Source organism: Leguminivora glycinivorella, chromosome 26 (genome assembly GCF_023078275.1).
Source record: "Leguminivora glycinivorella isolate SPB_JAAS2020 chromosome 26, LegGlyc_1.1, whole genome shotgun sequence".
NCBI classification, from domain to species: domain Eukaryota; kingdom Metazoa; phylum Arthropoda; class Insecta; order Lepidoptera; family Tortricidae; genus Leguminivora; species Leguminivora glycinivorella.
In genome coordinates, this window is record NC_062996.1 from 7,724,870 (window position 1) to 7,739,680 (window position 14,811).

Here is a 14,811-nt window from a genome sequence, read left to right on the forward strand (position 1 = left end):
CTGATCGGCGCAGAGGGTTTTTATGTGTTTCAAACATTTACATTTGACGCCGAGTCAGATAAAGACGATGTGAAGGCCTTTATTAAGAAGTTTGACCAGTATTTTGGTGCCAAAGTGAACAAAACTTTGTTGAGGTACAAGTTCTTCACGCGTAATCAGGAGGAAGGTGAATCAATTCAAGCTTATGTGACAGCGCTGAGGCTGTTGAGTAAGAACTGTGATTTCGGCAATCTGAGTGACGATTTGCTTAAGGATCGCATCGTGTGTGGCGTTCGGAACGTCACCGTACGAGACAGGCTTCTACGCTCTGACGACTTGGATTTAGACAAAGCGATCAAGTTGTGTCAAGCCGAGGAAGCCTCCAAGGAAAGTGGCAGAGAGTTAGGAGCCCCGAGCGAGGGATCGAGTAGTGCACAAGTACATCTTGTTGAGCGGCGACGGGCGCGCGGAGGCGCTCGGGTCGCCTGGCGCGACGGCGGCGGCGCGGCCGGCGAGCGGCGCGAGCATGGCGGCGGCGGGCGCGCCGCGCCCGCCTCGGAGTCGGCGCAGCGCCAGTGCGCAAGTTGCGGTGGGACGCGTTGCGCCAACCAGGAATGTTCGGCACAGTACGTAACATGTTTTTCTTGTGGTCATCGTGGATATTTTGCTCGTATGTGTAGATCTCGGTTCGTTAACGATGACAGTGGGGTGAAACGAGTGTATGAAATAAACGTTTCTATGACGAGCGATTCCGATGAGTCCGAATCATTTTATATAGATACGGTTTCGTGTTCGAGTGCTGGACGGGGGCGCTGGACGGAAACTCTGTTGTGTGAACACGGGTCTGAGAAGTTTAGACTCGACTCGGGAGCAGATTATAATGTTATGTCTTTTGAGAGATTTCTGTCACTAGGTTTTGATGTAAATGTGTTAAAAATGCTAAAGGTCAATTTTGAATCATTTACTAATCACAAAATTCCATTGAAAGGTATTTGTAACTTAGTATGGTGGTATAAAAATAAAAATTATAACTTGCCATTTGCGATTTCTGATATGAATGTTACAAGCGTGTTGGGTCGAGACTCATGTGAAGATATGGGCTTAGTGAAAAGAGTTAATACCTAATGTGTGTCCCAACACGCTTGCAGCGCATGTTGCTGTGATTATGTTAGTACATAATCACAGCACTATGACTTGCATGTCACTTATAAACAAAAAAAAAAAAACATGTAAATATGTATAATTCCAGATACCCATGTCGATCGTTATAGAATAACAGACTTTAAAGAAACTATGCGACGCTGAGTTCTTACACTGAGTGAATATATTATAGAAAATAAAGGTGTAGAGATAAGTTAGTTTAAGTTACATTAATTAAGTGCGAAACTCATTGTAATATGTATTTCTAATGCACCGGCCCCCGGCAGCTGACGCCGATGACGAGTTCAAGGACGCATGTGAGGATAGGGTCGGGCAAGAGAGTGTAAAGCTGAAACCAATGTTGTAGGTAATAAGGTTGAAAGTCAAGTAACGGTACGGGATTCGTAGTCGATCCAACCTATTAACAAAACATTGTTAAAATTATAGTAAGTACCTAGTACTCTGTAAAAAACTTAAAATATAGTTGTCTGTTTTCCATTCCCTGATTGTTTGACCCTTTACTTCATGTGACAGAATTAATATTGAATTGTATGTGTATTTGCTTAAGATTAAATTTTAAATTTTTGTTATATAATACGATACAAGAGTTAAATAGATCTGTAAGTAGTATACTTATATACCTATCGTTTGCACGTACTTGCCTATTATTATTCTGAAAGTCTATAATACCTAAGACATTTAAATTCTTATTAAAAAAAAAAGTAAGACATGATTGTGATCAGTGATGTCAACAAAATTAGCTAAATAGTTAGGTAAGTGTAGATGTGTTAAGTGTAAGTAGGCATGTTAAATCTTTGGGTCACAAACAAAGATCTAACATGCTGATAAAGTGATTAATAACAATAGAAATAAATCATAGCATAGTTTGCCTTAGGTACCTACTTAATGTTTACCACCGTAATCACACAAACTTCATGTCTGTGAACCTTACTGCTATGAAATAAGGTCTTCTCATGACGGCTAAGGTATGTTCTCATATGTTAGTAAAGAAGTTTTAAGTAGTAGTAAGAAATAGCATAAAAAATAGATTTATAGGTATGATTATAATATTTAAGGGGAAGGATGATGCAGTGGTCATGTTTTGGAACAGTGCATTTATGTTGCACATATTTAAGACACTGCACTATCAGTCCTCTTTACGTACTTAATATCATAATATGTTTTATGTGTATAAAATAATGTACAATTAGACTTTTTCATATGTATAACTATTAGGTGTTGGGTTTTAGTCTTTTTGGGGGAGATGTTGTGGGTAGTTAATATTTTGTACATGGTACCCGCATTCATGTCAAATAAACAGTTGTTGTTTTACCATGACGTGTTTCATTACACATGTGATATCAAAACTGATTGTTTCAAGATTACCAATACACCGTCATTTACTCATAATAATGTTCTAATAATCAACATCAGAGAATGTATGTTTGTTTCAGATGAAGAGTTCTCTGCCAAGCCGGAGCCGGCGGCCGAGGACGATGAGATGTCGCGTGAGTACCAACCCGAATGGGAAACACGAACTGTTAGATGTCGCTACAGGTCCCATTGACCAATATGCCGCAGCGCTCACCCAAGGCAGTTTTAAATTTATTCTAAGCCTAGTGGCATCGATTGCAGACGTTTTTGCTTGTCAAGAAGTTACAAACTGTAGCGTTGGGAAGGTTTGCCCATCTTCGATCCAATACTTACCTACACCACACCTCGGACACTGGCGATCAAATATATGAAAGAGTTCTTAGCACACAGTCTAAGCTCGTGTAGGTGAACGCGTACTATGCTTGTATGAAATATGACAGGTCGACTGTTAGCGTGTTTGACAGGCGATAACTGTGAAGTAACCGAGAAGGGATGGGCGGCACTTTCAGCGATACCATATATGGCCATACTGTATGATAGTACTCTTTATTATACTGTGCCTACACCGGCAGCGCACGGTGGGTTGAAATACGGCTCTCATACAAATAGAAACTCAATTTTAAAATTGTTTGATTTTTATCGATTTTTTTTGACTAATATATCCCGAAATAAGTGTAACGACGGTCAAGTAGATCTCCTCACTAAAAAAGGTGCAAAATTTGTAAATTGTAGGACTCACCGGCCAAATAAGTATCTTCATAAACCGGGTGCCTTTCTAAACCTCGACGTCGGTGGAGTCATCGACGAGCCAGAACATTAAAAAACTAACTGTTGAAAATGTAGGGGCGACGGTTTCTCGTAAATAGAAAACTTTAATTACGTGCCTTGTTTAGTGGCTAGATTTGCTTGACCGCCGCGTTATAAGTGAATAATTTCTTACCTGTTTGCAGATGGTTTGGTAAATATGTATGGGTATAAATTATTTTTAATTTAACGTCTATGATTGGTAACTGCTAAACTATATGTTGCAGTGTGTTCGGACGGCAGCGCCCGCGCCAGGGAGCAGCTCTCGATGGCTTGCTCCGTGGTGCTCGAGCGCCTCCGCGGCGACGCGACTGCTCACAGCGGGGCCAAACCAATCGCCTGCGAACACTGTGGCGAACGTTTTAGAAACGAAACTATCTTAAATAGACACATTCAAGACACACACTTGCCGTCAGCGCCAAAACAATTTTCTTGTGATTTTTGTAGTTCTACATTCCAAACTGAATCACTTATATTAGAGCACGAAAAAATCGAACATTGTGTCACAAATTTCATGTGCGCTCATTGTGATTATTCAACAATGTCCAAGAAATGTTTAGCAGTTCATTTAAAAAATCAGTGCAGTTTCAAAAACCTGATTAAAAGTGATTTACACAAACAGCAAGCCATACTCTCCGTAGATAAAAAGACACACAAAACAACACACATGAAATTAAATACCAGAGTAGAGCCTTATAAGTGTAGTTATTGCGATTACAAGTGTGGTAATAGGTCACACCTAAGAAGACATATAATGACACATACTGGCGATAAGCCTTTTCACTGTAGTCACTGTGCTTATAAATGCAGTACCAAATCAAACTTTCAAAGTCACCAAAGAACACACACCGGAGAAAAGCCTTACGCATGTACTCACTGTGAGTACCGGTGCAGTCATAAGTCAACCCTAAGAGCACATGTAATGACACATACTGGCGATAAGCCTTATCGATGTAGCCACTGTGCTTATAAATGCATTCAAAGATCACAGTTACAAATGCACATGAGAACACACACTGGAGAAAAGCCTTACGCATGTAGTCACTGTGAGTACCGGTGCAGTAAAAAGTCAGCCCTAAGAAGACATATAATGACACATACCGGCGATAAGCCTTTTCAGTGTAGCCACTGTGCTTATAAGTGCAGTATCAAATCAAAATTACAAAGTCACCAAATAATTCACACCGGAGAAAAGCCTTACGCATGTAGTCACTGTGAGTACCGGTGCAGTCAAAAGTCAGCCCTAAGAGCACATGTAATGACGCATACTGGAGAGAAGCCTTTTCACTGTAGTCACTGTGCTTATAAATGCACTACCAAATCATACTTACAAAGTCACCAAAGAATACACACCGGAGAAAAGCCTTACGCATGTAGTCACTGTGAGTACCGGTGCAGTCAAAAGTCATCCCTAACAGCACACGTAATGACGCATACTGGCGATAAGCCTTTTCACTGTAGTCACTGTGCTTATAAATGCAGTACCAAATCAAACTTACAAAAACACCTAAGAATACACACCGCCTTACGCATGTAGTCACTGTGAGTACCGGTGCAGTCAAAATTCAACCCTAAGAAGACATGTAATGGCACATACGGGCGAGAAGCCTTTTCTATGTAGTCACTGTGCTCGTAAATTCAGTACAAGATCAGCCTTACAAAGACACCAAAGAAGCCATACGCATGTAGTCACTGTGAGTACCGGTGCAGTCTTAGGTCAAACCTAAAAACACATGAAATAACACATACTAAACGAGGAGGCTCTTCAATGTAACCACTGTGCTTATAAATGCAGTAGGAAATACAACTTACAAAAACCGGAGAAAAGCCTTACGCATGTCGTCAATGTGAGTACCGGTGCAGTCATAGGTTAAGCCTAAGAACACATGTAATGACACATACAGGCGAGAAGCCTTACGCAAACGAAATCAGTCTTACAACAACACCAAAGAACACACACCGGAGACAAGCCTTACGCCTGTAGTCACTGTGTTTATAAATGGGATTCGACGACGACACGACACTAAAAAATACACACCGGAGAAAAACCGGTGCAGTGATAGGTCAAGTCTAGGAACACATGCAATGACACATACGGGCGGACCTTTTCAATGTAGCCACTGTCATTACAAATGCACTAAGAAATCATCTATGCGACGTCACCAGAAGACTCATATTGGGATGAACCCTGACAACGCAGCAATCACCTAAATCAGAAACTTAGAGCATCGACATTTCACGCTCCTTCAATAAGGAAGGGGCTCCTGTCGCGGAGCTCAGGCGCGCTCCCGTGTGTTAATGCTTCTACTGTACACGAGTTGGTTTATAGTTATTTATGTGACTGGTGAATAATGAGACTCATAAAACAACACCCGTGTGTTAATGCCTCTCATTATGCACCAGTCACATAAATAACTATACAACGACTCATGTACAGTAAAAGCATTAACACACGGGAGCGCGCGTGAGAGTGCACGGATTTCCATACAATATCGCAACTGTCCACACACGTCTTATTTTTTAAGAGTATGGCCGGCAACAGACAGTCTTAAAATTCATAATCTTAAAAAACCGGCCAAGAGCGTGTCGGGCCACGCTCAGTGTAGGGTTCCGTAGTTTTCCGTATTTTTCTCAAAAACTACTGAACCTATCAAGTTCAAAACAATTTTCCTAGAAAGTTTTTATAATGTTCTACTATTGTGATTTTTTTCATATTTTTTGAACATAGGGTTCAAAAGTTAGAGGGGGGGGGACGCACTTTTTTTCCTTTAGAAGCGATTATTTCCAAAACTATTAATATTATCAAAAAACGAACTTAGTAAACCCTTCTTCATTTTTATATACCTATCCAACAATATATCACACGTTGGGGTAGGAATGAAAAAAAATATCAGCCCCCATTTTACATGTAGGGGGGGTACCCTAATAAAACATTTTTTTCCATTTTTTATTTTTGCACTTTGTTGGCGTGATTGATATAAAGTCGCCGTCAATAGAACTTGTGAACAATGTAAACAAACCTTGTAGTCAAAATGTCTTTAATTTTCATTCTAACTCATCAGATACTGGCTAAATCCATGTGTTATTTAATCAATTCATATCACATTATGTTCCTCAACCTTTAAAGCAATAAAATTGTGCTAGAATATTGATATTTTATAGAATGGTTTGTTTACATTATTGACAATTTCTATTGACGGCGATTTTACATACTTATTGGTACCAAATTTCAGCTTTCTAGTGCTTACGGTTACTGAGATTATCCGCGGACGGACGGACGGACGGACGGACGGACGGACGGACGGACGGACGGACGGACGGACGGACGGACAGACGGACAGACAGACATGGCGAAACTATAAGGGTTCCTAGTTGACTACGGAACCCTAAAAACCATAATCTTGTGAAATCAGATCGAGTGCACGGATTTCCTTACAATTTCGCAACTGTCCACACACAGTCTTATTTTTTAAGATTATGAGTTTTTTCAGATTGATCTGACAGATTGCGATAATCTGAATTTTAAGAATGTGTGTGGCAAGGCAGTCGATCTTATAAGGTTGTGCAATTTAAGACTGTCTGTTGCCGGCCTAAGCGGTACGATGTTTATCTACATTCAGAATGTGAAAAAATAAATTTTTAGACAAATTTTATGAAGATTTGACTTAGTACTAGTTTGAACTAGTGAATTGCATGCCTATGGTGTTGGCGAGATATGCTGTACTTTTTACATAATGACTTCATCATCATCGTAACCATGTCTAGCATAAATAAATATTTCTTATCATAATTTATTTTTCTTTTATGACATCACATGTAAATTTTCCCAGGGTCGCAGGTATAATAGGATGGATCAATAACCTAATTATAATCAATGTAATTTCTTCGTATTGCATATAAAGTGAAATTACCTTCAATATCATGAGGCAAAAAAAAATTACATATTTGTAGTTGTAACATTTCCTCCCACGAACGCTCCGGCTGTGGAATGAGTTCCCTGTCGAGGTATTCCCGATGAACTACAGTATGGGGTTCTTCAAAAAAGGAGTTTACAAGTTTCTAATGGGTTGGCAACGCGCATGTGACACCCCTTGAGTTACAGGCGTCCATAGGTTACGGTGACCGCTTTCCATCAGGCGGACCGTATACCTGCTTGCCACCAACGTGATATAAAAAAGTTTTTTCCTTTTTAACTTAGCGCCTTTTTAGTGCCAAATTTGTATTTCCCACAGAATTACAATTAAACCAGAATGAATAGTAAGGTCAAAAAGTGTGTCCACGTGAGAGGTCATTGTTTGGGCCTGATGTGGTGTCCCTCTCGCACTTACAATGTCAACCTTATTCAGTGACGTCATCACTGTCATACATTGGGGATACCAGTCAATTTTCAAAGTTACTACCAAATCTACCCACTTGAACATATTTTTTAATTATACAAATCTTTGATTTATTGGCATCAAAATAATTACAATTCATTGAAATATATCGAAATCCTAGTTTGAATATAACACTAAAATAATATAAGAAGTTACAAAGTCATGTAATATACAGATTAAAATACTACTACTATGATAACCTAATTAACACTGGCCACACGTGCGAGAGGGACACCAGCCCAAACAATGCCCAATGTGGAACGTTTTCGCTAGTCTGTTACGATCACCTTTCTGTCTCAGTGATAAGGTTCAATTTAGTGTGGCAAAAAATGTGATTCCATAATCTAGTTTAATAATTCTAAATCTATGGGTTATTCAAATCTTGGCACTGAAAAATGGCGCCACCGTCTTTGTAAAACGCTTATCATGTGGCAACTATTGAGTCAGGCTTCCCACAGACAGTCTTAGCCTCCCCACAGACGAGTCTTAATTTTCATAATCTTAAAAAAAACTTGTATGCAATCTGACAGTTCAGATCTGTCAGTGTCTTGTCAGTGTCAGTTTGAACTGTCAGATTGCATACAAGTTTTTTTTAAGATTATGAATTTTTAAGACTGTCTGTGGGGAGCCTTAAAAATTCATAATCTTAAAAAAAACTTGTATGCAATCTGACAGTTCAAACTGACACTGACAGATTTGAACTGTCAGATTGCATGCAAAATTGGTTGTCTGTAAAGTCGGTTTACGGACGGTAGTTTAACGTGATAACGTCAAACATTACAGTAGTATAGACAGGGGCGGTCAGAGTATAGCAAAAGGGGCCCGATTCTGGGACTTCTTTCACTTTTTTTTATTTATTTATTTATTTATTAAAAATACACAAAAGTTAACAGTATTTCACCAAAGCACTTATGTGGTAGAATCGTCCCACGATAAGTCTGCATAGATTTTAATAGCCCCGCCTCTGCAAGGGTTAAGTAAACGTCATAATTTCATCAAAGTTTGACGTTTAAAATAACATCTGCACTGGCGAGGCTGTGAAAATCATTGCAAACTTATCGTGGGACGATTCTAATATAATTATGTACATGTTAAATTGACATAAACAAAAGCAAACACACTTAAAAGTTAAACTATGGTTATTACATTAATCACCTAAGGAGTGTAGAGTCTATGAACCTTAAGAGTTTTCTGTAAAACACACCAACACTATCAGCAAATATGTCAATATCGTTTGTCTCCAACATGATGCGGTTAAGAGCAGCTCGGGCTCGAGCGGTGCGCCGGCCGCCGCGAACAGGCGCCGCCGCCGCCGCGCCGGCACCGCGCCCGGCATGCCAACCACCACATTCGCTCTTGGCACTTGCAGCCCCATTCTCTCAAGCACGGATGCGTCATCTACTCTATGTTGAAACAGTTGGCGGTAATGCATAATATGCAGCAGTTTCCGTCTGGATTCTAGAGTTTGAAGACCACCATTCCTGTTACGAATAGAGATGGATATATATATGGGTAATATCCGTACAGTCGTTTGTAAATGTGCCTACAGAACTTCCTCTGCACTCTTTCTAGCATAGTGTTTTGTTCTTATTAGAAAGAATGCATTAAAATAAGCATCTTTTATAAATTAAAGTTTTTTTTAAAACCTACTAATTTAGGAGTTAGAGTGGTGCAAAGTTGCAAAATTTTCCCGTAGCATTACTAAGGCGCCAGAGACAGAAAGCGATATCGACGGAGCCCCGCTTATTACAGAAACTGCACAGAATAGGAGCCTTCGGCCGTTTGAAGATACCTAACGAACCTAACCTATACCTATATAAAAGTCGTCATTTTGTATCCTAGACCGTTTGCGAGACACGCGTTAATTTTATTAAAAAGTAAATAATATTAATGGAGAAGAAAAAGTTTATATAACAAAACATCCTTATTTAAACGTGTTCTATATGATTTATCAATATTAACATAGGTTATATTGGTAAAAAAAATCATCGTAAATTTATTAAGTCTCTGGCGCCTTAGTAAATACTATGGGAAAATTCGCAACTTCGTACTGCTCTAACTCCTAAATAAGTAGGTTTTTCAAACAACTTCATTCTATAAAAGATGCTTATTTTAATGCAATCTTTCATATTTTTAAATTACAAACACTCAAAAATAATAAACACGGGCGCGCCATCTGTCGCAGCTGTGGTGCTTTACTCAGGCCACACGCTACAACCATACCGAGCGCATCGATCAGCCGCTTAGTTCCAACGCGCGCCAATAGATGGCGCTTAAGCTATATTGGGAAACGGGACAATGACGTCATCTTTTTCGTGCATGCTGCCCGTAGTAACGAGTTATTAGACGTTATCACGTCAAAATTGTATGCAAATTGACAGCACTAATGGGAATTATGGATGTGAAATAAAAACGTGAGGATCAGAAGCTAACACTAACAACGAGCAACGGAGCAAGTACTGCAAGTAGTGTTATCTGTGTTATTACTGGTTATGTTAACAATTTGTTGTATTAGGCTCCCCACAGACAGTCTTAAAAATTCATAATCTTAAAAAAAACTTGTATGCAATCTGACAGTTCAAACTGACACTGACAAGACACTGACAGATCTGAACTGTCAGATTGCATACAAGTTTTTTTTAAGATTATGAATTTTTAAGACTGTCTGTGGGGAGCCTTAGGCCGGCAACAGAGGAGTCTTAATTTTCATAATCTTAAAAAAAAATTGTATGCAAACTGACACTGACAGATCTGTCAGTGTTAGTTTGAACTGTCAATTTGCATACAATTTTGACGTGATAAGGATGTTTTGTTATATAAACTTTTTCTTCTCCATTAATATTATTTACTTTTTAATAAAATTAACGCGTGTCTCGCAAACGGTCTAGGATACAAAATGACGACTTTTATATAGGTATAGGTTAGGTTCGTTAGGTATCTTCAAACGGCCGAAGGCTCCTATTCTGTGCAGTTTCTGTAATAAGCGGGGCTCCGTCGATATCGCTTTCTGTCTCTGGCGCCTTAGTAATGCTACGGGAAAATTTTGCAACTTTGCACCACTCTAACTCCTAAATTAGTAGGTTTTAAAAAAAACTTTAATTTATAAAAGATGCTTATTTTAATACATTCTTTCTAATAAGAACAAAACACTATGCTAGAAAGAGTGCAGAGGAAGTTCTGTAGGCACATTTACAAACGACTGTACGGATATTACCCATATATGTATCCATCTCTATTCGTAACAGGCATGGTTGGTCTTCAAACTCTAGAAACCAAACGGAAACTGCTGCATATTATGCATTACCGCCAACTGTTTCACCATAGAGTAGATGACGCATCCGTGCTTGAGAGAATGGGGCTGCAAGTGCCAAGAGCGAATGTGGTGGTTGGACTGGTTGGCATGCCGGGCGCGGTGCCGGCGCGGCGGCGGCGGCGCCTGTTCGCGGCGGCCGGCGCAACGCTCGAGCCCGAGCTGCTCTTAACCGCATCATGTTGGAGACAGACGATATTGACATATTTGCTTATAGTGTTGGTGTGTTTTACAGAAAACTCTTAAGGTTCATAGACTCTACACTCCTTAGGTGATTAATGTAATAACCATAGTTTAACTTTTAAGTGTGTTTGCTTTTATTTATGTCAATTTAACATGTACATAATTATATTACCACATAAGTGCTTTGGTGAAATACTGTTAACTTTTGTGTATTTTTAATAAATAAATAAATAAATAAATAAACGTGAAAAAAGTCCCAGAATCGGGCCCCTTTTGCTATACTCTGACCGCCCCTGTCTATACTACTGTAATGTTTGACGTTATCACGTTAAACTACCGTCCGTAAACCGACTTTACAGACAACCAATTTTTTTTTAAGATCAGTGTCAGTCAGTGTCAGTTTGAACTGTCAGATTGCATACAATTGCGCACAAGTTTTTTTTAAGATTATGAATTTTTAAGACTGTCTGAGGGAAGCCTTACTATTGTACACCTTTTGTATGAGAACAGTAAGTTAGGATAAACAATTTTAGTTCTATTTTAATCCTTTTTTTGTCAGCCTGTATTGAAGATTTTATCTTCAATTATATCTTCATTTCGAAGTTGCGGTACGGTACAATCGTGTGTTAACTTCTTAACGTATCTCAAAATCAAAACTGTCAAGTGATGACTGTCACTTCAGTTTGAAGGTTAGGTTGTTGTTAAAAAATATAACTGAATGGAACAATAACACTGCTTGCTCTTGCTCCTGTTTAGTGTTAGCATCTGTTAGGTACTACGTTTTTATTTCAAATACATTATTATTTCACATAAGATAATTCCCGTTGTTGGAGTTTGGCAGTCACGGCTACTTGTAGGAATTGGCGTATGCAATACGCATACAAGCGTAGCGGTTGCGATGGACGTGATGCTAGCGTGTCGCTGCTGCCTGCTTTGTCCCCCGGACAAAGACCTGACGACGCCGCACACACATCTCGGCAAAACGGAGATATATGCCGACATGATCAAGGAGTGTTTTGATATTCAAGTAAGTTGTGTGCACAAATTTAAAAGTGTGTGAAGTCAATAGATGATACTGTCATAAATGTTAGGACAGCATGGTGTTTAATTAAATGTGTGAATGGTTTAAGTTGCAGCTGGCAGTGGGCGGCTCGGGCTCGAGCGGCATCTGCTGTACGTGCGTGGGCCGCCTGCGAGACGCGAGCGACTTCAAGCTGCAAGTGCAGCGCAGCCAGGCGGAGCTGCAGGCGCGCTCGCAGGGAGCGAGCCTCGTCAAAGGTCAGTGTATTGTGACAATCTGGGTCCACTCAGCAGGTTGGTGATTTTTCTATCCAGCCAAAACCAGAATGTAGTATCTGGTTGGATACCGGTTAGAGTTTTAGTACCTAAACTAAGAATAAAATTTGAGTATCATTAGTCACATAGCAATCAATATTATGGTTAGATTTAACTCACAAATAAATATAAGCATTAGATAGTACAAAATACTGTGAATTAAGTTCATTTCCTATCAGGATTCAGTTTGGTTTCTAATCATTAACATTCCTATAACTTTGCTTCGTTTAGATAAAAACTTCACACTGAATATTCAGTGACTCGCTGGGGTGGTCTGCATGTTAGAATCCGGTCAAACTATCTGTGGCATCTCTAATAGTGACATGTTTTGTGTTTGTAGGGAGTGACTTGTTTTATTTGTTTGCTCTAGAGGAAGAATCTGCAGTAGAGTGTGAAAACCCAGAAATGCAGGACACACATGAGACTTGTGGGTCTGAGCCAGGTGAGTCTACTATGCGGCAATGATACGTATTAATGTATCATTATTTTAATCAATTTAAAGAACACATCTTAAGAAAGAATAGTTGGATACAGGCAACTATCAGTTGTTGTAATTGCCTGCCTGATTAATAAATAATAAATAAATAACTTCTCATGAGCTCAAGCACGGAGCAATATACAACTAATAGTTATTTATGTGACTGCTACACATTATGAGATGCATTAAAACATGAGTGTTGCTTTAGTAAACGAGCCGAAAAGCTAGTTTCATAATAAGATAACGGTAAAATGGTTTTGTATTTTTATAGATTTTACCATTTTTATAGGTTATAGGTATATGCGGGCTCGGTTTCCGCAACTCGACGTCATAATTTGCGCCTATTTTGCGTGATGGGTTGCGGCACTATTCCTGCCAACCCAGCTCTACCAGAAAGCCTAGCAGACCCTTTATGTTGCCGACGACTTCTGGGAGACACCCCGGCGACCCGAGGTGTTGTGCCCGGTACTCTGCCACCCCTGGACATTCGAGAATGACGTGAGCGGCTGTTTCCTCTGCCTCCGTGCACGCTCTGCAGAGGGGCTGTCTGTAACACCCAGGGTAAATAAGTGTTTGTTGAAAGGGGCATGGCCAGTTGTGGCCCCCACTAAGAGTCAGAGCTGTGGCCTTTTTAGTTGCCTCACCTTTTTTGACAATCCGGGGTGATTGTCGGGAGGGCTTCCTTTGCCTGTCTACAGGTGCCTAGGTTAGACCAGTATTGTTGGTGTTTTACCTTGGTGTTGTAACGCAGCATGTTTCGAAGCCAAGCATAAGGTAATGGTAGAATGGGCTCCGGTCCTGCCACCTTCATTTCGGAGCCTCTACGCGCTAGGATGTCGGCTCCATCGTTACCTCGCGAGTTGCTGTGTCCTTTAATCCACTGAAGAGTTACGCTGTTGGTGGTGCATACCTCTGTCAGAGTTCTGTGACATTCGTAGATTAGCCCTGAAGTAAAGGTATAACTTTGTAGAGCTTGTAGTACTGACCTACTATCGGAGAGTATACGGATGGGGTAGTCACGTACCTCCCTTGAGACGATCTTTTTATGACGACGATTTATTCAGTCATTACGTCTGTGCCGTCAACACCGGGTACAACAAGTAATGCGTCAACACCGACCAGCCGTCCCGCTCTAGCATCCACGCACGCCCCACTGCGAGCACGGCGACCAGCGGCTGTCAAAACGAGAGAGCGGATCGCCGCTCAGGCCAAACTACCAATACGGACGAAGCGAAACGACAAGCTAGCGAAACATGAGCCACAGCAAAAAATGGCTGCGGCTAACTTTGCAACTACCGTAAACGAGAAGATGGTAAACAAAAGTAAGGATGAGCCGCCGAAAGAAACCTTAGAATTAAAAGCTAGGACTAATGAATCCCAAATTGACAAATCAGCTGACGATGATTTTGAGCCCGTCTTAAGCCGCCACCAGCGTCGAAAAATTAAAAAATCGACGATGATAATAAAAGGTACCGCGACTGACTCATCAATCAAGGGAGTTGAGGTTTATAAATTCCTGCATGGATGCTTTTTTAATAAGGACACGACCCCTGAGAGTCTAGAATATCACCTAATCGCCATTCACGACCCAGCCCCGGCCCAGTATAAGGTAGAAAAGATAAAATCGAAACGTGAGAGTTACAACTCGTTCAAAATTGGTATTCCCGTCGACATATATGATATCTTCCTTTCATCGTCCGTGTGGCCCGTGAACACTAGCATTTCTGAATGGCGGCCCTTTCTCCGCTACAGGGAGACCCAGTCTCCCTCTAACGACGACGCCACCGCCTCCGCCACCGCCGCCGATCAAAGCGGTCGCTAATAAAAGACAG

The 14,811-nt window shown here is 40.4% G+C and overlaps 2 protein-coding genes across 9 annotated transcripts in view; both read left to right on the plus strand.

Moving 5' to 3' along the window:
- LOC125239880 (zinc finger protein 501-like) overlaps positions 1-3,716 on the plus strand; it is a 120,709-nt gene extending 116,993 nt beyond the window's left edge. Inside the window, exons 20-21 of the mRNA XM_048147639.1 lie at positions 2,574-2,676; positions 3,525-3,716. Coding sequence (XP_048003596.1) covers positions 2,574-2,676; positions 3,525-3,663 — 242 coding nt within the window. The 3' untranslated portion in view covers positions 3,664-3,716. The remainder of the gene's footprint in view (positions 1-2,573; positions 2,677-3,524) is intronic.
- Positions 1-14,811, plus strand: part of LOC125239878 (zinc finger protein 883-like) — a 202,214-nt gene that overhangs the window by 6,043 nt on the left and 181,360 nt on the right. For 5 of the 8 annotated variants that reach the window (XM_048147614.1, XM_048147616.1, XM_048147621.1 and 2 more), the window contains exons 1-3: positions 11,878-12,193; positions 12,297-12,444; positions 12,872-12,943. The exons of 1 other annotated variant lie outside the window; for it this stretch is intronic. In XM_048147614.1, coding sequence (XP_048003571.1) covers positions 12,065-12,193; positions 12,297-12,444; positions 12,872-12,943 — 349 coding nt within the window. In that variant the 5' untranslated portion in view covers positions 11,878-12,064. Of the gene's footprint in view, positions 1-11,877; positions 12,194-12,296; positions 12,445-12,871; positions 12,944-14,811 lie in introns of those variants that run through there. 2 more of the 8 variants (XM_048147618.1, XM_048147622.1) reach the window with 2 other exon arrangements.